Source organism: Scyliorhinus canicula, chromosome 4 (genome assembly GCF_902713615.1).
Source record: "Scyliorhinus canicula chromosome 4, sScyCan1.1, whole genome shotgun sequence".
NCBI lineage: Eukaryota > Metazoa > Chordata > Chondrichthyes > Carcharhiniformes > Scyliorhinidae > Scyliorhinus > Scyliorhinus canicula.
The window spans coordinates 51670873-51695781 of record NC_052149.1 but is presented as its reverse complement, the minus strand read 5'-3'; the positions used below and the strand labels follow the sequence as shown (position 1 = coordinate 51695781).

The 24909-nt window shown below is 47.2% G+C and overlaps 1 protein-coding gene across 1 annotated transcript in view; it reads left to right on the top strand.

Annotated features, from left to right (window-relative positions):
• Nucleotides 1-13265, top strand: part of gpx7 (glutathione peroxidase 7) — a 47678-nt gene extending 34413 nt beyond the window's left edge. The window contains exon 3 of the mRNA XM_038794243.1: nucleotides 11037-13265. Within this exon, the coding sequence (XP_038650171.1) occupies nucleotides 11037-11200 (164 nt within the window). The 3' untranslated portion in view covers nucleotides 11201-13265. The remainder of the gene's footprint in view (nucleotides 1-11036) is intronic.
• Nucleotides 13266-24909: the final 11644 nt, after the last annotated feature.

Genomic DNA, 24909 nt, shown 5'->3' with positions numbered 1-24909 from the left:
AGAACTAGGAGCAGAAGTAGACAGTCCGGCCCTTTGAGCCTGCTCCGCCATTCTATAAGATCATGGCTGATCTATTCGTGGTCTCAGAACCACTTACCCGCATTCTCGCCATATCCCGTAATTCCTTTATTTTTCAAAAAAACATCTACCCTATCTTTAAATATATTCAATGAAGTAGCGTCTACTACTCCTTTCGGTAGGGAATTCCATACTTTAACCACCCTCTGAGTGAAGAAGTTCCTCCTTGATTCAGTCCTAAATCTGCTCCCCCTAATCTTGAGGCTATGCCCTCTTGTCCTACTTTCACCTACCAGTGGAAACATCCTTTCTACTTCTATCTTATCCATTCCCTTCAAAATTTTATATGTTTCTATTAGATCCCCCCTCAACCTTCTGAATTCCAGTGAATATAATCCCAATCTACTCAGCCTCTCCTCAGACGATAACCCCCTCAACTCCGGAATCAGCCTAGTGAACCTCCTCTGCACCCCCTCTAGTGCTAGCACATCCTTTCTCAAGTGTGGAGACCAAAACTGCACACAGTACTCCAGGTGTGGCCTCACCAGCACCTTGTACAACTGCAACATTACCTCCCTACTTTTAAACTCAATCCCCTTCGCAACGAGGGACAAAATTCCATTTGCCTTCCTAATTACTTGTTGCACCTGCAGACCAACCTTCTGTGACTCATGCACATGTACACCCAGGTCCCTCTGCATAGCAGCATGCTGCAGCTTTTTACCATTTAAGTAATAACCCGTTCTATTGTTACTCCTACCAAAATGCACGACTTCACACTTATTGACATTATACTCCATCTGCCAGACCTTTGCCCACTCACTCAATGTGTCAATGTTCCTCTGTAAGGTTGTACAGTCCTCAGCACACTTTGCTCTGCCACACACCTTCGTGTCATCTGCAAACTTGGATACCTTACACGTAGTTCCCAACTCCAAATCGTCTATATAAATTGTAAATAATTGTGGTCCCAACACTGATCCCTGAGGCACACCACTCGTCACTGATTGCCAGCCAGAATAGCACTCATTTATTCCCACTCTTTGTTTCCTGTTAGACAACCAATCCTCTATCCATGCTAGTACTCTACCCTTAACACCATGCATCCTTATCTTATGCAGCAGCCTCTTGTGCGGTACCTTGTCAAAGGCCTTTTGGAAATCTAGGTACACCACATCCACTAGGTCCCCTTTGTCTACCTTGCTCGAAATGTCTTCTAGAATTCCAAGAGATTCGTCAAGCATGACCTGCCCTTCATGAATCCATGCTGCGTCGTTCAATGGGACAATTTCTATCGAGGTGCCCTCCTATCTCTTTCTTGATAATAGACTCAAGCATCTTCCCCACGACAGAGGTTAAGCTAACCGGTCTATAATTCCCCATCTTTTGTCTACTTCCCTTTTTAAACAGTGGTGTCACATTTGCTGTTTTCCAATCCTCTGGGACTGCCCCAGTGTTCAGCGAATTTTGGAAAATTACCGCCAGTGCATCTGCTATTACTCCAGCCATCTCTTTAAGTACCCTGGGATGCATTCCATCATGGCCAGGAGACTTATCTATCCTGAGCTCCATTAGCTTGCACAACACTTGCTCTTTCGTGATAGTAATGGTTTCCAGTCCTCACCTACCTTCTTCTCTTGGTCAATTGCTGGCATGTTATTAGTGTCCTCCACTGTGAAGACCGATACAAAATATTTGTTCAATGCCTACGCCATTTCATCATATCCCATAACTAAAGGACCACTCTCATCCTCTAATGGACCAATGTTTACTTTAGCCACTCTTTTTAGTTTTATATAATTATAAAAACTTTTGCTATCTGTCCTTATATTCTGTGCCAGTTTTTTTTCGTGTTCTATCTTACTTTTCTTTATGTCTCTTTTCGTGGCTTTCTGCTGACCCTTTAAAGTTTTCCCAATCTTCTAGTTTCCCGCTGATCTTGGCCACTTTGTAAGCCTTCTCTTTCAATTTGACAGCCTCATGTATCTCCTTTGACACCCATGGTAGATTACCTCTTTTCTTACAATTCTTCCTTCTCACGGGAATATACTTTTGTTGAGCACTATGAAAGATTTATTTGAAAGTACTCCAGTGCTCCTCAACTGTCCTACCATAAAATATTTGTTTCCAGTCTACTTTAGCGAGGTCCTTCCTCATTCTATCGTAGTCCCCTTTGTTCAAGCACAGGACCCTGGTATTGGACTCTATCATCACACTCTCCACCTGTATACTAAATTCAATCATGCTGTGATCACTCCTCCCAAGAGGATCCCTAACGATGAGGTCATTAATTATTCCTGCCTCATTGCACAGGACCAGATCTAGGATAGCTTGCTCTCTCGTTGATTCCATTACATATTGTTCCAGAAACATATCCCGAATACATTCAATGAACTCCTCTTCAAGGCTACCCTGACCGAGCTGATTTGACCAATCTATATGCAGATTAAAATCTCCCATTATAACTGCTGTCCCTTTTCACAGGCATTAGTTATCTCTTCATTTACTGCCCGTCCCAGTGTGATGCTATTATTTGGTGGCCTATAGACTACTCCTATCAGTGTCTTTTTCTTCTTAGAATTTCTCATTTCTACCCAAATGGATTCAACCTCATTCTCCATAGAACCTATATCATCCCTCCTCAGAGTACTGTATTTTAATAGTGTAATAATAATCTTTATTGTCAGGGCAGCACGGTGGCGCAGTGGGTTAGCACTGCAGCCTCACGGCGCCGAGGTCCCAGGTTCGATCCCGGCTCTGGGTCACTGTCCGTGTGGAGTTTGCACATTCTCCCCGTGTTTGCGTGGGTTTCGCCCCCACAACCCAAAGATGTGCAGGGTCGGTGGATTGAACACGCTAAATTGCCCCTTAATTGGAAAAAATGAATTGGGTACTCTAAATTTTTTTTATTTTTTTAAAATAATCTTTATTGTCACAAGTTGACTTACATTAACATTACATTACTGTCTGTGCGGAGTCTGCACGCTCTCCCCATGTCTGCATGGGTTTCCGCCGGGTGCTCCGGTTTCCTCCCACTGTCCAAAGGTGGGGTTACGGGGTTCGGGTGGAGACGTGGGCTTGAGTGGGATGCTCTTTCCAAGGGCCGGTGCAGACTCGATGGGTCAAATGGCCTCCTTCTGAACTGTAAATTCTGTGATTGACACTGCAATTAAGTTGCTGCGAAAAGCCCCTAGTCGCCACATTCAGGCGCCTGTTCGGGTACATAGAGGGAGAATTCAGAATGTCCAAATTACCTAACAGCACATCTTTCGGGACTTGTGGGAGGAAACTGGACCACCCAGAGGAAACCCACGCAGACACGGACAATGTGCAGACTCCGCACAGACAGTGATCCAACCCGGGAATCAAACCTGGGACCCTGGTACTGTGAAGCAACAGTGCTACCCACTGTGCTACCGTGCCGTCCAATATCATGCTGGTTTGAATTTCCGGCTCTATGCTGCACTGAGCAGACATGAAACATGAACAGAGATACTGGCCGGAATTCTCCGGCCGTTGGGATTCCCTGTTCTCACCAGCAGCACAGCTCTGCTGCAAGTTTCCCAGCGCCGTGGGGATGGATTAATGGAAAATCCCATTGACCATTACTCTGTTTCCTATTATTCAGCCAATTTTGTATCCCCGTTGCTACTGTCCCTTTTATTCCTTGACCTATAACTTTTCTTACAAGTCTGTTTTGTGGCAATTTATTTAATCCTTAATTGCAGTCATTTTGTGTCTCTTTTTCAGGTCTCATTAGTAGTTAATGTTGCCAGTGATTGTGGCTTCACAAAAAACCACTACAAAGAGCTGCAGCGGGAACTAGGCCCAATGCATTTTAATGTCCTGGGATTCCCTTGTAATCAGTTTGGGAATCAAGAGATGTTGGAGATTTTCAACGTTTAAATTATTGGTCAAAAATCTGTGCTCTGTTCTTGTCCTTATTTTCAACATGCACTTCCAATGGACAAGCTCCTACAGAAGCAGTAACCTGGGAAAGTGCCCTTATTATTTAAACCAGGAAGTTGCTGAATGCCTGAGATGAAGAGATACTGGGCGCGATTCTCTGGCCGTGTTGTGCTCAAGCGTGAGCACCTTGCTGCTGGAGAATCCGGGGAGAGGCCTCCAGCGAGATTCCCAACAGCCTCCGCGCCTCGCGGGATTCACTGAAGTCCCACAAGATGTTGGAGTCGGAACACCGCTCCAAATGGGCGTGAACAAACACTGCTCCTGGAAGTAAGTCGTAAACCTACTTATGACAGGGTGGCACGGTAGCACAGTGGTTAACACTGTTGCTTCACAGTGCCGGGGTCACGGGTTTGATTGCCAGCTTGGGTCATGTGGTAATCACCACTGTTGTATATATTAGGAGATGTGCGGTAAGACCCTATACTACAGGTTCGGGGGGTAGTCCCTGTCTGCTGGCTCCGCCCAGTAGGCGGAGTATAAATATGTGCGCTCCCCATACAGCAGCCATTTCGCCAGCTGCTGTAGGTGGCCACACATCTTAGTGTAATAAAACCTCAGTTGTATTCAACACTCATCTTTGTGCAATTGATCGTGCAGCAGGTCACTGACTGTGGAGTCTCCATGTTCTCCCCATGTAGAACATAGAACATAGAACAGTACAGCACAGAACAGGCCCTTCGGCCCTCGATGTTGTGCCGAGCAATGATCACCCTACTTAAACCCACGTAACCCGTATACCCGTAACCCAACAATCCCCCCCATTAACCTTACACTACGGGCAATTTAGCATGTCCAACCCACCTAACCCGCACATCTTTGGACTGTGGGAGGAAACCGGAGCACCCGGAGGAAACCCACGCACACACAGGGAGGACGTGCAGACTCCACACAGACAGTGACCCAGCCGGGAATCGAACCTGGGACCCTGGAGCTGTGAAGCATTGATGCTAACCACCATGCTACCGTGAGGCCCCAAGGTCTGTGAGGGTTTCCTCCGGGTGCTCCGGTTTCCTCCCCCAAGTCCTGAAAGACGTGTTTATTAGGTGAATTGGACATTCTGAATTCTCCCTCCCTGTACCTGGACAGGCGTCATGGTGTGGCAACTAGGGGCTTTTCACAGTAACTTCATTGCAGTGTATTTTTTTAAATGTATCTTTTTTACAAACATGTATCAAAGCAGGTTACAGGCAATAAACACCCTGGGAAACATACTTCCCAACAATCAACTACACAGTCTGTACAGATTTTTCCATTTTGTCACCCCTCCACCCACACTCCACACCCCTGAGACGAATAGCTCCTCAAACATGGTCACAACACCCCCCACCTTTTCTCAAACACCCCTGCTGAGCCCCTTAACTCATACTTTATCTTCTCCAACCTCAGGAAGCCGTACAGGTCACCCAACCATGCCGCTACTTCCGGTGGCAATGCCAACCACCACTCCAGTAAAATTCGCCACCGTGCAATCAGAAAGACGAAGGCCACGGCATTGGCCTTCCTCCGCTCCATGAGCTCCAACTTTTCATTGCAGTGTTAATAAAAGCCTACTTATGACACTAATAAAATTTATTATAATTATTACCTACCTGCCCCGGATCCACCGGCCTCCCTCGATTCTCCGGCCTCCCCAGGGAGGCTGCAGCCGGGCGCCGATCAGTGTTGATCCACACAAATGTGGACCAGGAGGAACGGGACCGGGGGTCCTCCCAGGCCATCGGAGATCCCAGGGTGGTCAGGACAAGTGTAGGGTGGCTCCCTGGCCATCCCCATGGAGCGTGGGCACCTTGGCACTGCCACCTTAGCCCTGCCAAGGTGCCAGGATGGCATTGCCTAGCCAGCAGGAGCACTGCCAATGGTCATGGGCTGAGGGGGGCCAGGCCCATGAAATGAGGGTGGAGGGGGGCTTTGAAGGGTGTGGAGTGCAGGGCAGGTAAGTAGGGGTCTCTGGTAGGTTAGGGGGGTGACGAGTGGGACTCCTGGAAGGGAAGAGATGCTGTAAGGGGGCTTGGAGAGGCCTGAAGAGGAGGGCCCTCAGTGACTCCATAGCAGGGTGTATTCGCTTGGGGAGTGTGAGATACTGTCCATGTGTGTGTGGGGAGGGGGGGGGGTGACATTGCCCATGGGTGGGGGTATGGGGGACCCACAAGCTCACTTAGAGATTGGGCACCCTTTCAAAAATGGTGGCCCGATCTCTGAGTTCAGCTCCCCAGTGCTAAAAAAAATTCTAAGTTATGGGCTAAACCGGTGAGAAACTCCCCAGGGCTCAAAAAAGCGACTTAGTGTCACTGAACAGTGGTGGGGAAGTCGCCGGCAAACCCGCCACAATTAACGTAGAAATATTTGGGGAGAATTGCGCCCACTGTCGTTGAAATTTGTGTTGCAATTGATTGGAACCTCGAAGAGATTGAAAATGGGAAGAGGGGCTGCATTGGGAACCATTTAAATATAAATGTTAACACTCTGATGAGAGGGCGTCTTCCCTAGGCTTCCAGATAGAGAACAGATAAAAGAGAATATGTTACTATCACTGCTGTGCTTTTAAAAAAAAAATCTAATTTTATAGCTCTGTAGTATTTCCAGACCTGATGAAAAGCAAGGCTAGAATTTTAAACTTAACCATATATACAACATTCTTTGAAATTGGGCAGTAAAATAAGCCAGGAAAATATTGCTTGTTAAATAACATTTTCTGGTATCACTGCTTATAGGTTCATGTTATCCAGAAAGATTACTTGTCAAACTGTGGAGCAATTTCACACAGCAGTGCAGCACATATCACAATCAGGATCAGGAGCCAAATTTCTTTCTTCTCTTGCCTAGTAATTGTAATGCCCAGCTATCCCCTCCACTGACGGGGATAGCTGGGGAATGGCTTGAAATTGAAGCAGCTATGAAATGCTCCAGCACGTGCTTGAAATAAATCAGTAAAACACTGTGACTGCAGGGGCTGGTTCCCTTTTCCACAGGCCCAACATTCTTTGGGAAAGGAAGATTTACTTGCTGGGTTGGCTGGAGGCCAGTCAAGCTTATTTCCAGATCAATGTAGATCCCGATTTGTAACAATATTTAACAATTGTGACACATGAGACCATTCAGATATAAAAGTCTTCAATTTGGCATCACATCTGCACCTGCGTTATTCCAACATGCCATGAAGAAACCACCCCCAATGGTGAAAAGGTTTAGGCACATAAATCCAAAACTACCTTGCCCCTCCCAAGCATGCAATCAACATATATCCCAACCTTCCGTGCTCGGTGGGCACCGCAGGGGTTGTATTGTTTTATCGACTCCTTTTCCCACATTTTGATTTGATGTTTCTTCTTAAGTTTCGATTTCTCTTTGTTATTTTTTGGGCTGTTCTCCCATGAGAAGCACCCCCTTTTAATTTGCCCCGCGTTGATTTCTGTTCTATTAAGTTGCTGTACCTGAAAATACTCCTGAAATTTAAGCAGTCCCTTTGCATGTATGACGTACCCCGGATCTCAAATTCCTCGTATACTGCTCCCTAAAATATAACTTTCTGAAATAAATTGATCTACTTTGCATTTGAATGAATAAACATTGGGCATGACCTGGGTTGAATATGGGGCCTAAACAGGGAACGCGCGTCCGAGGCTGCACATAGCCCTGTTTTCTACAGTGGGGAGATCCGCTCGGCAGAACTCCCCATTGTAGCGAGAGATCGGCAAGTCTCCCAATCTCTGAGGCCCTCAAAACAATCTCCGACCTCCCCCACCCCAACCCAAACAAACAATGCCACCTTGGCAGCACCCATGCCAGCTTGAAATGATAGCCATGATGTTCAGATTCACCTGAAGAAGGAGCCGTGCTCCGAAAGCTCGTGTTTGAAACAAACCTGTTGGACTTTAACCTGGTGTTGTAAGACTTCTTACTGAGCTTGAAATGACACCTGGGTACCTGGGCAGTTTGGCACCCAGTTGGCACCAGCAATGCCAGGGCACCACCCTGCCCAAAGGGCATGCAGCTGGGGGCCTCCAATCCTTTTGGAAACCTCCCATGAGTGCCGTTCCGTTTGGTCCCCATTTGTGGGGACCAATACTAAATGGCACTCACCCGCGGTCTATGAGGCGAACTGGGTTGAATCCTAAAGCCTCTGGTACCTCAGGAATCAGCACATTAGAGTAAGGCTTACTACCTCGCTTTAATATGCAGATTTGTTAAAAAGTGATTCCACCCATTGTGGGCAGGATTCACATCACAACATCTCGCGAGATTGCTTTGGATGTTGCGAGCCGGGTAGATCCCGAGAGTGTAGTCACCCGGCTTTCAATGGCCACGCTATGCCGCAGCAAGCTGCTTTTCTGGCTCAGCGTAGCCGTAGGATCACGCCCATTATCTGTATCCACCATATGGCGCTTGTTCCACAGACATAATCACTTCCTGAAATTATGGATTAGTTTGGAATTTATCCCAATTTAAGCAGAGACTGCGTTCTGAATACTACTGTTCTGGACAAGGTGAAAAAGCTCATCATGTTCTACATATTCCGGTCCCTTTAGAATCCTAAAACCTGTAATCAAAACACCTCTTGACCTCTTTTCTGCTGGCATCATGCCCAGTTTGCATAGCTGTTCCTCATAATCTAATCCCTCCATCCCGACAATCATTCTGTTTGCTCTCTGCTATATCATTTCAATAGGTTCACTATTCTTTTTATACTTTGGTGACTATGGACATCTTCCAAATCCATGACCTCTACCACCTGAAGGGCAAGCGCAGCAGATCCATGTGAACACCATCCAAGTTCTCCTCTGAATGTCACGGCTCTGTCCTATCATCTGCATCAGCTCTGGGAGATCCTTGTCCAGAAGCTCAGGATCTGACTGAACCCAGTTGAGACCTCCAGCTGCCAGCTGCTGTCTCCCTTGGATGTTCCTGCCTCCACCTTATGTGCATCAGCCACTGTGTGGTTCTCACCAGATTGTGCCCCAGAAGCCCCTCCAACAATATAGCCCACTGAGATGTGTGTCTCTGTGCTGGTGGGGGTGATAGTTGTGGCGCCTCGCCGGTGTTCTCCATGGCGCTCTCCTCCAAGGTGGTCTCTTGGGTGGCAGCGGGAGAATGACTCCAGATGGCCCACCTTCATCAGGTGGAGATCCTGCGAGGTGGTGGACATGTGGTCAGTGAGAGGAAAGGATAGCTTTGGCTGACGTGAATTACTCTCTTGAGACCGATCATCTGGGTGAAGGGGGGGGGGGGGGCTCATCTCTGTGGCGCAGGCCAGCCTTGCTGTCGGTGACTGCTCCCTCCTCCCGTCAACCCTGTGATCTCCAGGGCCCGTTCCTCATAGGGGATGAGGACTCGGACCTCTGGTATTCCATCACCCCACCTTGGCCCTTTCCTATTTATTATGGGCTATCTTCTCTTGCAGGGATGAGGAGAGGGCGTTGTGAGCTTGATAGGTCAGGGGAGTCTGGGCACTGCACCCCGACATGAATGGGTTGTGCTACTGGGTGCCAGGTGGTACCGAGGTACGTGCACAAAGAATCATGTGGGGAGGGTGAGAGTTGTCAGCCAGGGATCTGGGGGGGGGGAGGGAGAGAGAGAGATTGGGTATTTGAGGGGTGGCAGGCGGAACTGATGCCAGGAGAGAGGTGGTAACTTGCTGTTCGATGGACGTTGTTGGTCTTCTTCTGACATTGGACGGCGGTCCTCCTGGTCATGCTGCCCATGCCTCACAGGCACCGTTGCTGACCCTGCTGCTGGGCCTATGACCTCCTCGGGGGAACAGGATGTCCTGTCTCACATCCACAGCATCGAGAAAACTGGCCAGGCCGGCAACCCCAAAATGAAGAGCAGGTCTGCATGCTGCCATGCTTGTGTGTTAACAGGGGGTGACTTGTGAGGGAGCATTTAAAAACAGCTCCCCCTTGTTAGTGGCGAGACGCTGATGCGTGAGTCTGGTGAATCAGACACCAAGACAGCCAGTGACAGCGAGACTCATGTGGGGGTTGATTTTTGGCGGTAAGTGCAGCCGTCGAGTAACACTCTGCCAAACATGCCCAAAATGACATTTAGAAATGTTTCCACTGAATTAGAACAATAGAACATAACAGCGCAGTACAGGCCCTTCGGCCCTCAATGTTGCGCCAACCTGTGAAAGCAATCTAAAGCCCATCTACACTAATCCATTATCACCCTATATCACTATTCCTTCACTGTTGCTAGTCCACATCCCTCCCTAACAGCATTGTTAGTGTACCTACACCACATGTACTAAAGTGGTGGCTTACCACTACCGTCTCAAGGACAATTAGGTATGAGCAATCAAGCGGCATGGTGGCGCAGTGGCTAGCATTGCTGCCTCACGCCGCCAAGGTTCAATCCCGGCCCTGGGTCATTGTTCGTGTGGTGTTTGCACTGTCTCCCGTGTCTGCGTGGGTCTCACCCCCACAACCCAAAGATGTGCAGGGTAGGTGGATTGGCCATGCTAAATTGGAAAAAAAAAAGAATGGGCACTTAAAAAGTTATGAGCAATCAACATGCTGGCCTTGCTAGCGAAACCCACGTTCCATGTAAAAAGAAAAATAAATATTTGTACTCCGTATTCTACGTGCGGTCACACTAATAGTTAATAAAGGAAACATACCTAACTACCTTTGCTTAATGTTGCTCTTTAAAATGTCCCAATAACTGAATTGCTTTATTCATTGTAACCCCTCCTGCATTACAACCCTATGAGATCACTGTGCTCCTCCAGATCTGGCATGTTTCCATGTCTCCAATCTTACAATTCCATAGGCCCAAAACTCTGACATTCCCTTGCTAAACATCTTTACCTCTTGCTCCTTTAAGATACTTCTTGAAACCCACTCGACAAGATTAACTTTGAGCAAGCTTTAGGTCACAAGCCCTACTTTCCTCTTGTGTGGCTCAGTGTCAGATTTTACTCACAGGCACTATATAATTGGCAATTGTCGATGAAGACAACCATTTAAATGTTTTCATCAAAATTACCATGCAATAAATCAACAGACCGATACAATATCCATAATGAGAGTTATTTCTGCATTTAATTATAGACTCCTCTGGCAAGGAACCCACCTGGAATTTCTGGAAGTATCTTGTGGACGTGAATGGCGAGGTGGTAGACGTATGGGAAACTTCTCTTTCAGTTGCAGAAATAAAGCCGAAGATTGCATCGCTAGTGAGGCAACTCATTGTGAAACAAAAAGATGAATTGTGATTTAACCCCTTGCTGTGTAATGACTAATGTTACATAGTTCAACTTTACACCACTATTTAACAACTGTTTTTTGTTTTATCTATTCTCTCCTGTGCAGTTCACACATTAATTCCCCGTGACACCAGGTTTGCTTGAATATAGGTTGCGCTTTCCTCATGTAAAAAAAGGCATTAAGAGGTGGAACAAACTGTCTGTCACTTTTTAGTTTTTTGTTGAGGTGGAACTCAAGTTTAGTTTGTGCTCTAAAGTAACTGTGTAAATACGTTAATAAGCGACATGTAGTAGGTAAGACAGAGAGTTCCGTCATTGTTTGTACAGTATTGCAATTATTTTGATTTTTAAAACATTACCTATCCGATATTAACCTTTACATTTTTAAGTAAACTTTAAACAAGTGATTTGATTATATTACACAAACAAAGAATACTAGGTCAATTCATGAAAAGCAGAAAGAAATGTTTTATTATGGATTAAATGATCAGTAAAATCAGTATTTAATAATAATTACTTATTGTTACAAGTAGGCTTCAATGAAGTTACTGTGAAAAGCCCCTAGTCGCCACATTCCGGCGCTTGTTCAGGGAGACCGGTGTGTGAATTGAACCCGCGCTGCTGGCATTGTTCTGCATTACATACCAGCTGTTTAGCCCACGGTGCTAAACCAGCACCATATTACAAAGCTTCCTAAAGCGACATCACACGCAGAATAGTGCATTTTTGTATTCTAAAAGGGGAGTGGGAATTGGGATGAAGGAAACAAATGGCAAATGAGCCCTTATCAGTGTCCTGCCTGAGATATTTGAAAAGTGGCACCTGGTTGGTGTTTGGGAGCGGAAACCTTGCTGGCTAAAATGACAAATAGATGATTTGAGGCCGTCTCGGTGAGGAAAGGGACAGTCTAAACCAGGGGAAGGGAGAAATAAACTTTCCTTGTTGGGTCTGGATGGACATTCCTGTTCCTTCCGCCCCCACAAGCACTTTTTAAAAAGAAACTTCTTTAAATGGTCTCTTCACGATATTTTCACCGAGTGAGAAAGCTGCAGTGATATCTCCGTGAAGGTCAGAATTTAAATTCTATTTGGTGCCTGATGATGTAATTTGATCCTGATCTGTGCAGTTAAAGGACTCCACTAGTTTCAGGCAGGTGCTTTTGCTGTCTGTTTTGAAGAGCAGGATTAAATCGGATTCACAGTCAACTAGGTGGGGAACTGGTGAATAAGGCATTCATGGCATTTTTAACTGCCCTCTAGTTTCCAACAAGTGTGTCGGGTTAAAATGCAGCATTCTTGCTCCACCAAAATATTATTGGTAAATACGAAGAGCGTGAATGATACATTCTTCAGGCAGCAAAGAATGTCGAGAAATATCCAGTTCAAGTACTGTACGTTTTGATGGAAAGATGCAGTGGTGTCATGGTTGGCTCTGTTCCAAGACAGAGAAAGGTAAATGTGTTTCACTTACAATCATTGTTTATGTCTCTCTAATGATTATATAGATTCAACTGAAATATCTGATATTGGCAGGCTTTTCCCTTGAGAGAGTTCAACAGTTCCCTATTTTTAATGCGTGAGTACACATTTTCGATCGAATTCTTCCTTTTTGAGCCCCCAATGGCCATTGAGCCAGAGGAAGACGACTTACTGCTGTCCCCAGTGACAGTCTGTACCAGTATGTACATATCTCCAATTTTCCTTTCATCACACTGAGTGTTGCCTGATTTCCACTATACCTCCCCATAACAATAGAGCTGAGATTGAGAAATTGGCAGCACAAGGGATTGAATCATACATGATTGCTTCAAACTGTGAGGATCAAGGTTCCTTGTTGGTGATACAACATGCTCAATGCTTTTTGTTGAAGCAGTATTCCAAAACTTCTGTCCAGACATTACAAGACATATACATTTTGGAATGGATATTTTTGTTTTACTTTTATATCCTGTTTGGTGCTATGTTTTATGGTAGCGATGCATCCTGCAGTACTCTCTGGCCATTTCTGAACAAAAATGTGTACCCTGAGGAAGCGCTTAAATAAACACATTGAATAAAGTTTCTTACTTATTTCAGATGATTGTGATTTATTGTATTGTTTGCATAATAAATCCTAGTGCAGACTCCTCCCTCATAATATGTTATTCAAGCATTAATGTGACTCATTGGAATCTCCCATTCAAAAAGAACTGGACATAGAGCAATATTGTAGTTATATTTAGAGGGTTGACATGTTCCAAAAGCGCGACATGCACTGATAAATGCTTGCTTGCTTAAAAAATATCAACACAAGACTCATGTCTGTTGTGATACAACCATTTTTAAGTATTGATAATGAGGAACTGCTTATATTCATTCATCGGTGAGACCAAACTTGGAGTACTGTGTACAATTTGGTCTCCTTTTTTAAGAAGGGGCATAGTTGCATTGCAGGCAATTCAGAGAAGGTTGGCCAAGTTGTTTCCCAGGATGAAGGGGTTGTCTTTTGAAAATATTGGGCCTATCCTCATTGATATTCAGAAGAATGAGCGGTGATCTTATGTAGATAGTGAGGGAATGTTTTCCCTTGCGGAGGAAGCTAGAACTAGGGGGCACAGTTTCAAAATAAGGGGAGGAGCAATGCCTTCTCTAAGAGGGCCATTAATCTTTGGAATTCTCCACCCCCAGGGAGCAGTGGATCATTGAATTTAATCAAGTCCGAGTTGGACAGATTTTGACCTACAAGGGAGTCAAGAGTTAGGTGGGTGGTTGGGCTAGTGGAGTTGAAGCCACAATCAGATCAGCATCATCATGTTGAGTGGCGGGGCAGGCTTGAAGGCCAAATGGCTACTGTTGCTAGTGATTACGTTTTTGTGCCTTCTGTGAAAAATCACAATAGAATTGCAAGATATCCCGGTAGAATACTTGGAGTGTTAAATATTCAACAAAGCTAAAATAAAAAAATTAATGCCTGTATGTAGTATTTCTATATTCAGTAAACCAAAGTGGTGCCAGTGGGGAAAGATAAAACATTTTGTCAATGGGTTAAAGGTGACCAAATAAATTCAAATCTTGCCGTAATTTGAAATAATGAATGTATGGCTTTCTGACTAGGCAGCACTGTTTTTATTTTGACTCTTATCTTTCCATTTTCCTAATTTCTAAAACTAAGGTGCAGCTGATTCTGAGTTATTTCAGTTTTCTTCTTTCAGTTTATTTTCTGATGTACATCTCATCGAAATGAAAGATTTCTGATAAACCAAAGATTTGTTTTTAACAATCAATTTGCAGATTGCACAAATTAGGGAGAGCGGAGGCACACTAGTAACGGATCCAGACAAGTTCAACGAGGCCTTCAAGACCTTCTACCGAGGGCTATACACCTCAGAGCCCCAGCAGGGGATTCGGGGATGAAGCGGTTTCTTGATGGACAGGACATGCCAGTCGTAGGGGAGTCAAGAAGCGGTTTCTTGATGGACAGGACATGCCAGTCGTAGGGGAGGACAGTAAACGGGGCCTGGAAGCACCACTAGAACTGGGAGAGGTCATGGAGAGTATTAGCTCCATGCAGGCTGGGAAGGCGCCAGGACCAGCTGGTTTCCGGCGGACTTCTACAAAAGATTTGTGAAACATCTGGCCCTGCACCTGCGGTAGATGTTCACAGACTCGCTGGCGAGGGGCACACTGCCAACTACGCTGGCATAAGCCTCAATCTTGCTGATATCTAAAAAAGGCAAAGACACAACAGAATGCAGTTCTCATTGACTCATCTCGCTGCTAAATGCAGACGTGAAAATACTGGCCAAAATCCTAGCCAAAAGGCCAGAGGACTGCGTACCGGAAATGGTCGCTGAGGACCAGATGGGCTTTGTCAACGGTAGCTAACTTCGAACATCAGGCGCCTGCTGAACGTGATCATGACCCCATCCGGGGAGAGAAACCTGAGGTGATCGTCTCCCTAGATCCAGAAAGGCCTTTAGCAGAGTCATGGAGGTACTGGAGTGGTTCGGGCTTGGAACAGGGTTCACCTCCTGGGTCAAACTCGTGTATAATGCCGCCGCTGTGATCGTACGGACAAACACCACCAGCTCTAAGTGCGTCCAGCTTCACAGGGGCACGAGGCAGAGATCTCTGCTATCTCCGTTGTTGTTCCCCTTAGCAATAGAGCCACGATTGATAGTGCTTAGAGCAGCAAAGAATTGGAAGGGGATCCAAAGAGGTGGCAGAGAGCACACAGTCTTCGTCTATGTGGATGACCTGCTCCGCTACATCTCGGACCCGCGAAGCAGCACAGAAGGAATCAGTTTGGAGCCTGCTCGGGCTACAAACGCAATGTGAGCAAAAGCGAGATCTTACCGGTGAACCCGTAAGGGGGAGGGGCAGGGCTGGAGGGGCTGCCGTTTAAACAGGCCCGACACAATTCCACTACCTGGGGATCCAAATCGGCCACGACTGAATAGGGCTCCAGAAACGGAACCTGGCCAGCCTGACCGAGGAAGTAAAATAGGACCTGCAGAGATGGAACACACTCCCACTCTCCCTGCCGGGAAGGGTGCAGATGATCAAAATGAACGTACCGCCCAGCTACCACTTCCTGTTTAGATCCATCCCGATCTACATCTCCAAGGCCTTTTTCAACTCACTGGACAAACTAATTATGGCGTTTGTATGTTTGGGGGGGGGAAGAATGCAAGAATCCCAAAGGAAGTAGTACAGGGAACAAAATCTATGGGGGGGTCTAGCCCACACAAACTTGCAGTACTATCACTGGGCAGCGACAGCAGAGAGTAAAGCGGTGGATAAAGGAGCTGGAAGCCAAATGGGTGCTCGCAGAGGAGGGCTTAGATCTGGTAATGTATAAAGAGGCAGGTTTAGTGACAATCTCAGGAAAAGATCCCCTGCAAAACAGTAACCATAATATGGTAGAAATTAGCATTCAGTTTGAGAGTGATAAACCTGTGTCAGAAACCACTGTCCTACACTTAAAAAGGGCAATTGTAAAGGAATGAGCCCAGAGTTGGCCAGAGTGCTCTGGGAAAGGTGTTTAGCAGGAAAGACAATTGATCAACAATGTCAGACTTTTTTGAAAATAGTTATGTCTCACAACAAAGATATATCCCAATGAGGAAGGATTCTAAGAAGGGGATAAATCAACCATCGTTGACCAAGGAAGTTTAGGATAGTATTAAACTGAAAGAAAAAAACATACATTGTGGCAAAGATTAGTGGTGAGCCAGAGGATTTCGAAATTTTGAAAAAAACAACAAAAGCTGACCAAACAAATAATAGAGGGAGAAGATAAACTGAGCGTAAACCCCCCACTCAGTCTCCACTCTCCCTCCTGCCCACCACACATCAATGCACGTCGCCCATGAAACTCCAACTAGGGTGTGCGCAGCACAGGTTGGCACAGCCACATTGGTACAGCCAATCTATGCGAGGAGGGAGTGCCAAGACACTACCCAGGTGGGTCCCTCTACCTCTGGGGGCTATATTCACCTCTGAGCCCCCACAAGGATCCCCTTGACTGCCTCACGCATGGCCAGACTTGTCACATCGGCGAGGTATGAATATTCTGTGAGGGGGGGGGGTCATTTAGCAGGCGGTGGGGGCGCACTAATAGCATTAAAATGAATTCAAATTTATTAAAATGAGGTTCACGCCTTTTGTGGGCATGAATCACGTGATGTCACAGTGAGGCAGGGGGAGGGAAGTCTTGCTAAAACTGCAAGTTAGATCACACCTGGAATGTTGTGATCAGTTTTGTTCCCCTTACCTAAGGAAAGATATCCTGGCATTGAAGGCCATCCAGAGAAGGGTCATTAGGTTGATCCGGGTATGGAGGGATTTCCATATGAGGCAAGGTTAGGTAGGTTGGGTCTGTAATCATTGGAGTTCAGAAAAATGAGAGGCAATCTTATTGAGACATATAGGAATCTCAGGGGGCTTGCCAGGATAGATGGTGAGAGGATATTTCCCCTTGTGGGAAAGTCTAGGACTAGAGGACAAAATCTCAGTGTCAGGGATCGCCCATTTAACACAGATGAGGAGGAATTTCTTCTCTGAGAGGGCAGTGAATATCTGGAATTCTTTACCCTAGAGCAGTGGTTCCCAACCTTTTTTTGGCCATGCCCCACCTAATCACCTCTAAAATCCTGATGCCCCCCCCCCCCCCCCAATGTGGTGATATATAATTCTTATCATTTAAAAAGTGAACTCCGTTTCAGCTGAAGAAGCTTAAAACGCCAATACCTTGGTTTAAACAAGCTTCAAAAGAACATGGCATACATGAAACAGAAAAATCAAAACAACTTCTTTGTTTACGATTGTTTGGACTGTGAATTCTCAGAAAATGGATTGCTTTCCCTTGAGAGAAAACGGAGGAAATAGATATTATAAGGGTAACTTAGCAAAAGCTCTTTGAATCGCATTTCTAAATCCAATTCAATAAATAAGGTTCTCCCATGACCTCGCGCGCTTCGTGCGACATGCATGAAGAGCGATGCTGCGGTGATTATGTAATAACTACACAATAAAGACCTTTTTTACCCAAAAAAAATTATTTACTCAAAATAACATCTGAAACATAAACTACATATGTTTACCCGAAGGAAAATCCAAAAAAATAAAAATCGAAAATTTGGACCCAGACCTCCTCAGTCGCGCTCAATTGCCCCCCTTAAAAATCAAATTGCCCCCTTGTGGGGCGTACGCCCCACGTTGGGAACCACTGCCCTAGAGGCTGGGTCATTAAGTATGTTCAAGACTTTGGGGCAGGCATCGATCTCCTTGTTGCTCAAGAAAGATAAGGATCCGGCAGAGTGTGGGTCGTATAGGCTCATATCACTCTTGAATGTGAATGTGAAAGCGTTGGGAGGGTAAGTTGAAGAAGTGCCTCCCAAGGGTGATAGGGGAAGATCAGACTGTGTTTGTGAAGGGGAGGCAGCTCTTTTCGAACATTGGGAGGGTATTGAATGTAGTTATGGCACCGGTGGAGGGGAGGGAGACAGAGGTGGTGGTGTCGTTGGACGCTGAGAAGGCATTTGACCAGGTAAAGTGGGGTTATTTGATGGTTTTAGAACAGTTTGCGATTGGGCTGCGATTTTGGAGTGGGTACGATTACTATACAGGGAGCTGAGGGCGGGTGTCCACACGAATAGTAAGTGTTCAGGGTATTTTGCTCTGCAATGAGGGACCAGGCAGTGATGTCCTATGTCCCCTCTTTTGTTTGCACTTGCTATTGAGCATTTGGCCATCGCGTTGAGGAGTTCGGGGATGTAGAGGAGGATAGTGTGAAGGGGGTGGCGGGATGTGTGGAGCATAGGGTACCCTTGTATGCAGATGATTTTTTATTGTATGTGTCAGAACCGAATGCATTGATGGGCAGTATACTGGAGCTGCTCCGAATGTTTGTGTCCTTTTAGACAAAAGCAAATACTTTATGGTGTCCCGACCGGGGGTGGCAGTGGGGGTAGGGGGTTGCCTTTTCGTACGGTGGCGACCAACTTTAGATACCTAGGGGTGCAGGTGGCACGGGATTGGGGCAGTCGCCGTAGGTATAATATTATTAGTTTGGTGGGGAGGGTGAAAGCGGACTTGGCAAGGTGGGAGTGTCTTCCCTTGTCGTTGATGGGTCAGGTAATAATAATAATAATCTTTATTCTCACAAGTAGGCTTACATTAACAGTGCAATGAAGTTACTGTGAAAAGTCCCTAGTCTGCACATTCCGGCACCTGTTCGGGTTCACGGAGGGAGAATTCAGAATGTCCAAATTACATAACAGCATTCTTTCGGGACTTGTGGGAGGAAACCGGAGCACCAGGAGGAAACCCACGCAGACACGGGGAGAATATGCAGACTCCGCAGAGACAGTGACCCAAGCCGGGAATCGAACCTGGGACCCTGGAGCTGTGAAGCAACAGTGCTACCCACTGTGCCACCGTGCGGTACAGGTAATTAAGATGAATGTGTTGCCGCTGTTTTTGTTTATTTTTCAGTGCCTGCCGATCTTTTTGGCAATGAAGTTTTTTTAAGGACGTGGAGAGGATGATGACCTTGTTTATCTGGGGGGGGCGGGGGGAGGTGGCTAGGATTAGGACGGTGCTGTTGCAGAGAGGACGGCAGTTGGGGGGGTTGGGTCTCCTGAATTTGCTATATTATTATTGGGAGGCAAATGCTGAAAAGGTGAGGACTGGGTCAGAGGGCGTGGGGGCTCCCAATGGGTTAAAATGGAGGAGGGTCTCTGCCGGGTTGAGGGCGTTGGCAACAGCGCCGCTCCAGATGGCCCCGGGAAAATATTCAGGGAGTCCGGTGGTAGTGGCAACTTTGAGGATCTGGAGGCAGTTGCACCAGCACTTTAAGTTGTGGGCGGGGTCAAGGGAAATGCCGATTTGGGAGAACCAAGTTGTGCGCGGGGTTAAGGGAAATGCCGATTCGGGAGAGCCAAGTTGTGCACGGGGTCAAGGGAAATGCCGATTTGGGACAGCCAAGTTGTGCGCGGGGTCAAGAGAAATGCCGAATCGAGAGAGCCAAGTTGTGTGCGGGGTCAAGGGAAATGCCGATTCGGGAGAGCCAAGTTGTGGGTGGGGTCAAGGGAAATGCCGATTCGGGAGGACCATAGGTTTGACCCAGGGAAGTTGGATAGGAGTTTCCGGAGGTGCGGGGGAGAGGGGACTTAGGGTACTAAAGGATTTGTTTCTGGGGGACCGGTTTGCGAGGCTGGAGGAGCTGGAGGAGAAATATGGGTTGGGACAGGGGGAGATATATGCAGGTTCGAGATTTTACCAGGTAGGAGATACAGAGCTTTCCGGTGACACGGCCCCCATATTGTCGGAAGAGGTACTGTGACAGGGGAATGGAGAAGGGATGGTGTCAGCGATTTGTGGGGTGATTCTGAGGGAGGACAAGGTATCATTGGAGGAGATTAAGGCGAAACAGGAGGAAGGGAGGGCATGGAGGAGGGGTTGTGGTGTGAGGTGCTCCGGAGGGTGAATGCCTCAACCTCATGTGTAAGGTTGGGGCTGATACAGTTGAAGGTGATGTATAGAGCGCACCTCACGAGGACGATGATGAGCCAACTCTTTGAGGGGGTAGAGAATGTTTGTGAGCGTTGTGGGAGGAGCCCCGCAAATCACGTTCATATGTTTTGTTCTTGCCCAAAACTGGAGGGGTATTGGACGGAGGTCTTCAGGGTGATCTCGAGGTTGGTGCACGTGAGGTTTGAACCAGATCCTCTAGACTCTAGAGACCATATTTGGGGTGTCGGACCAGCTGCTTTTGGAGGCGGGTGCAAAGGTACATATTTTTAGCCTTCACCTCGCTTATCGCCAAAGGGATGGAGGTCAGCTTCTCCGCCCTGTACCTCGACGTGGAGGGTGGACCTGCTGGAGTTTTTAACACTCAAGAAAGTGAAGTTCGAGTTGAGGGGAAGGGTTCTACAACTCATGGGCTTTGATTATTATGCATTTTCAAGAATTAGATAACATCAAACATTAGGGGTGGGGTTGGGGGGGTTTGGAACGTACAAGTTGTTGGTGAATATGTACCGGACGATGGTGAATTCTTGATTTTATTTTTTCGTGCTCTGCATTTAAAATATTGGGGACTGTTTGGGGATTGGTGGGAGAAAGGGATTGTTGGCAAGGGGATTGCCATTGTATTTGTTATTGTTGATTATCTATTTATGGGTGTAAATTTGATGAAAATGTAAAAAAAGAGAATAAAAATGTATTTTTTATAAAGTAAATGGTTTCTCCCCATTTCACCATTGGTTCTTTTACTAGTCACCTCACATTGGTGCCCTTTGGCTCTCGGTCTTTCCAACAATAGAAACAGTTTCTCCCTCTCCTAGATAAATATCGGCCAAAATATCAATAGAACTCTCATGTTTTTCTTTGAATATTGTCCTGGAGTCTGTTCCGTTTGCTTATGAAAGTCAGATGGGGCCTCAGTTTAGCACCTTATCCAAAAGACAGCACTTTGGACAATGCTGCACTCCTTTAGTATTGTACTGAAATGTCAGCCTGGAATATGTGCTCAAGTTTCTGAAGTCTCCCACTTACCACCCCACCCTACAGAAAATAGCTGCTAGAATTGAAGCACTAGTGGAATTGGGTTCTGCTTCTAACTGCTGACGGTATGTCTCCACTTTCTTCATTCTTGAATTGGGTCAGGATTTCAGACCCTAAGAATTTCCCAGTTGATATTTATGTTGGCAGTCAACAAACAGAGCTTTGGAGAAGTTGTGGTCTTGAAGTAATAAAGGCAGAAATGAATATTTCCATGGTAATGAGACGAGGTAGGGAGATGGTTAATATTTTGGAAAACTAAATATTACTGAACTGATTATGATCATTCTTGTCAGTCTAAATGCCATGACTAACATTTAATTTGCAGCGACCCTGTGAGAAAACATTTCTGTTTGGCAGGGATTGACTGTGAGCTGAGCAGCAAAGCATGATGCTCCTGCAAACCAAAATCAATGCATTAGGCGTGGGTTAGCTAAGCAACAATGGAATTCAAACTAGTCAATTAATAAATTAGAGATTCTCAAGTCTTAAACCTCCAAGGAGGATCTATCTGACTAAAACAGAATTGCATATTAATCAGGTTGCATATTTTCTGATGTGAAGTCACCAAAGACAGAAATCAGAAAGTCAGGGTTCACAGCAAGTTTATTGAAAATTTCTGTCAGGTTTTCTGCTATTTTAACAAGAATCATAGAAGGAGGCAGATCATTCAGCAATGGCTCAGTAATGTCTTTAGTATAATTCTCCCACAGAGTCATAGAGGTCTACAACACAGAAAGGCCTTCCAGCTCATCACGCCCGCACTGGTGATGAGCAACTACTTAACTATTCTAATCCCATTTTCCACCGCAGCCTTGTATGTCTTGGCATTGCTAGTGCATATCTAAATACTTTTTAAATGTTGTGAGGGTCTCCGCCTCCACCACCCTTTCAGGCAGTGAATTCCAGACTCCCACCACCCTCAGGATCAAAATGTTTTTCCTCACATCCCCTCTAAACCTTACCTTAAATCAGGGTTTTTCAAACCCAGGGTCGCGACCACGGGTGGGCCAAGACCTCAGGCGGGTGTCGAGAGGGTCGCAGAGTGATCAATCGTGACCCTCCCGATTGCGGGAGAGTGCCTGGCTGAAGGGCCTGTTCTGTGCTGTATTGTTCTATAACGGTCGGGACCAGCTTTTAGGTTGAGAATGTCGGCCGTGACCATCAGCAGCCACAGCATTTGGTCTTGCTCCATCTGATTGTCACCCAGATTATCCAATGCGTGATTAGCTTTCCAAACATCACATCCGATGTCTACTTGTTCCGCTGACCATTGGGAGGAGGCCGAGGCGGTACTTCAGGTGTTGGAACTGTTGGTGCTCGGGGCCTGTGAAGAGTGCTATCTAGTACCGCCTCCTCCTGACATCAGCGCGCCATCCCAGTACCATCTCGGCCTAACGCCAGTGCACTGTCCTAGTACCTCCTCCTCCTGATGTCAGCATGCTGCCCCAAGACCAAATTCTTATTACAAACGGCCGAGTCTTTGTACCAGAAGTGGTGAGCGAGAGCAGATCATGCACCTGGCATGCACACTGACTTCACGCGATCCATGCTTTAGCTGCAAAATTCTGAAGGCGAAATTTCTCCATTTTGTAGCTGCCAGCAAGCCACAGGGCTGTGTGAAGAAATGAAGATGGATCAGTTTGTCATAAGGAAGAGAGGGTCGAAGTCAGATGGGGGGGGGGGAAGTTACAGCCAGTAGATGGCAGGGGTGGGGGTATCGGGGGATGGGGTTAGGGGAGGGGGGGGTTGTTCTGCTGACAGGAGAGGGACTTGAAATAGGCACTGGAAAGGAGGTCGAGGGTGGAGGCAGCCAAAGGGCGGGCCAGGAAGGGCGCGACGCACGGGTCAGGGGCCGGCCCGAGAAAGGCTATGGCTGACCGGCGGGGTGGGGGGGGGGGGGGGTGGGATGTGCCCCCCGACCAGGCTGATCACCTGGAACGTCAAGGGACTGAATGGGCCGGTTAAGAGGGCGCGGGTGTTCGCGCACTTGCGGGCCCTGAGGCGGACGTAATTATGTTGCAGGAGACACATCTGAAAGTGTCAGACCAGACCAGGCTAAGGAAGAGCTGGATTAGCCAGGTCTTCCACTCGGACTTGGACTCGAAGTCCAGAGGGGTGGCAATCATGATCAACAAGCGCGTGCAATTTGAGGCAGAGGGCATATCCGCAGACAGGGGGGGCAGATACCTGATGGTACGGGGCAGGCTGGAGGGGAGAAGAGTGGTGCTGGTGAATATATATGCCCCGAACTGGGATGACGTGGACTTCATTAAAAGAGTGCTGGGGAAGATCCCGGACTTGGATTCTCGCAGGCTAATAATGGGAGGGGACTTTAACATGGTCCTTGACCCGACTTTGGACCGGTCGTGTCCCAGAACGGGTAGACTCTCAGCAATGGCAAGGGAGCTGAAAGGGTTTATGGAGCAAATGGGGGCAGTGGACCCCTGGAGAGAGGGACAGCCAACAGGAAGGGGCTACTCGTTTTACTCGCACGTCCACAAAGTATATTCCAGGATAGATTTCTTTGTACTAAGCAGGGACTGTATGGGGGAGGTAAAGAACACGGAATACTCAGCAATTACCATTTCAGACCATGCCCCGCATTGGGTGGACCTGCAGTTCGGGGGAGCGAGTTATCAACGTCCGCAATGGAGGCTAGATGTGGGACTGCTGTCGGAGGAGGGGATCTGCGAGAGGCTTCGGAAATGTATAAAAAATTACCTGCAGGTGAATGACACTGGGGAGGTCTCAGCGGCGACCGTGTGGGAGGCGCTAAAGGCAGTAGTGCGGGGGGAGCTGATTTCAATTGGGGCCCATAGAGCCAAGGCAGACCCGGCAGAGATGGACAGATTGGTCAGGGAAATGGGTCGGATAGATGAAGAGCACGCGGAGTCCCCGGGGGAGGTTTTACTCAGGGAGAGGCAGAGGCTACAGGCGGAACTGGGGGCACTATCCACGAGCAGGGCCGTGGAACAGCTTAGGAAGGCGAGGGGAGTGGTGTACGAGTATGGGGAAAAGGCTAGCAGACTGTTAGCGCAGCAACTTAGGAGGAGGGAGGCGGCCAGGGAAATAGGTAGAGTGAGGGACGAGGGGGGGCGCAAAGTGGAGGATCTGGCAGAATTGAATAGGGTATTCCGGGACTTCTATCGTAAGCTGTATACTTCGGAGCCGCCAGAAGAACCGGAGGGGATGAAAAGGTTTCTGGATGGGTTAACATTCCCAACAGTTGGGGGGGGGGGGGGCGAGTGGAAGAGCTGGGGGCCCCGATTAGAGTAGAGGAGGTATTGGGGGGCCTAAAGGCCATGCAGTCGGGGAAGTCCCCGGGGCCGGATGGATACCCAGTAGAGTTTTATAGGAAGTTCTCGGAGCTGGTGGGCCCGGTCTTGGCGAGGGTTTTCAATGAGGCAAGGGACAGAGGGACCCTGCCGCCGACAATGTCATAAGCCACCATATCTCTGATATTGAAGCGGGGTAAATACCCGGAGGTGTGCGGGTCCTACAGGCCAATCTCCCTGATTAATGTAGATGCCAAGCTCCTGGCAAAGGTACTGGCGGGTAGAATGGAGGACTGTGTACCGGAGGTGATTGGGGAGGATCAAACGGGGTTCGTGAAAGGTAGGCAGCTGGCGGCCAATCTGAGGAGATTGCTCAATGTGATAATGATGCCCC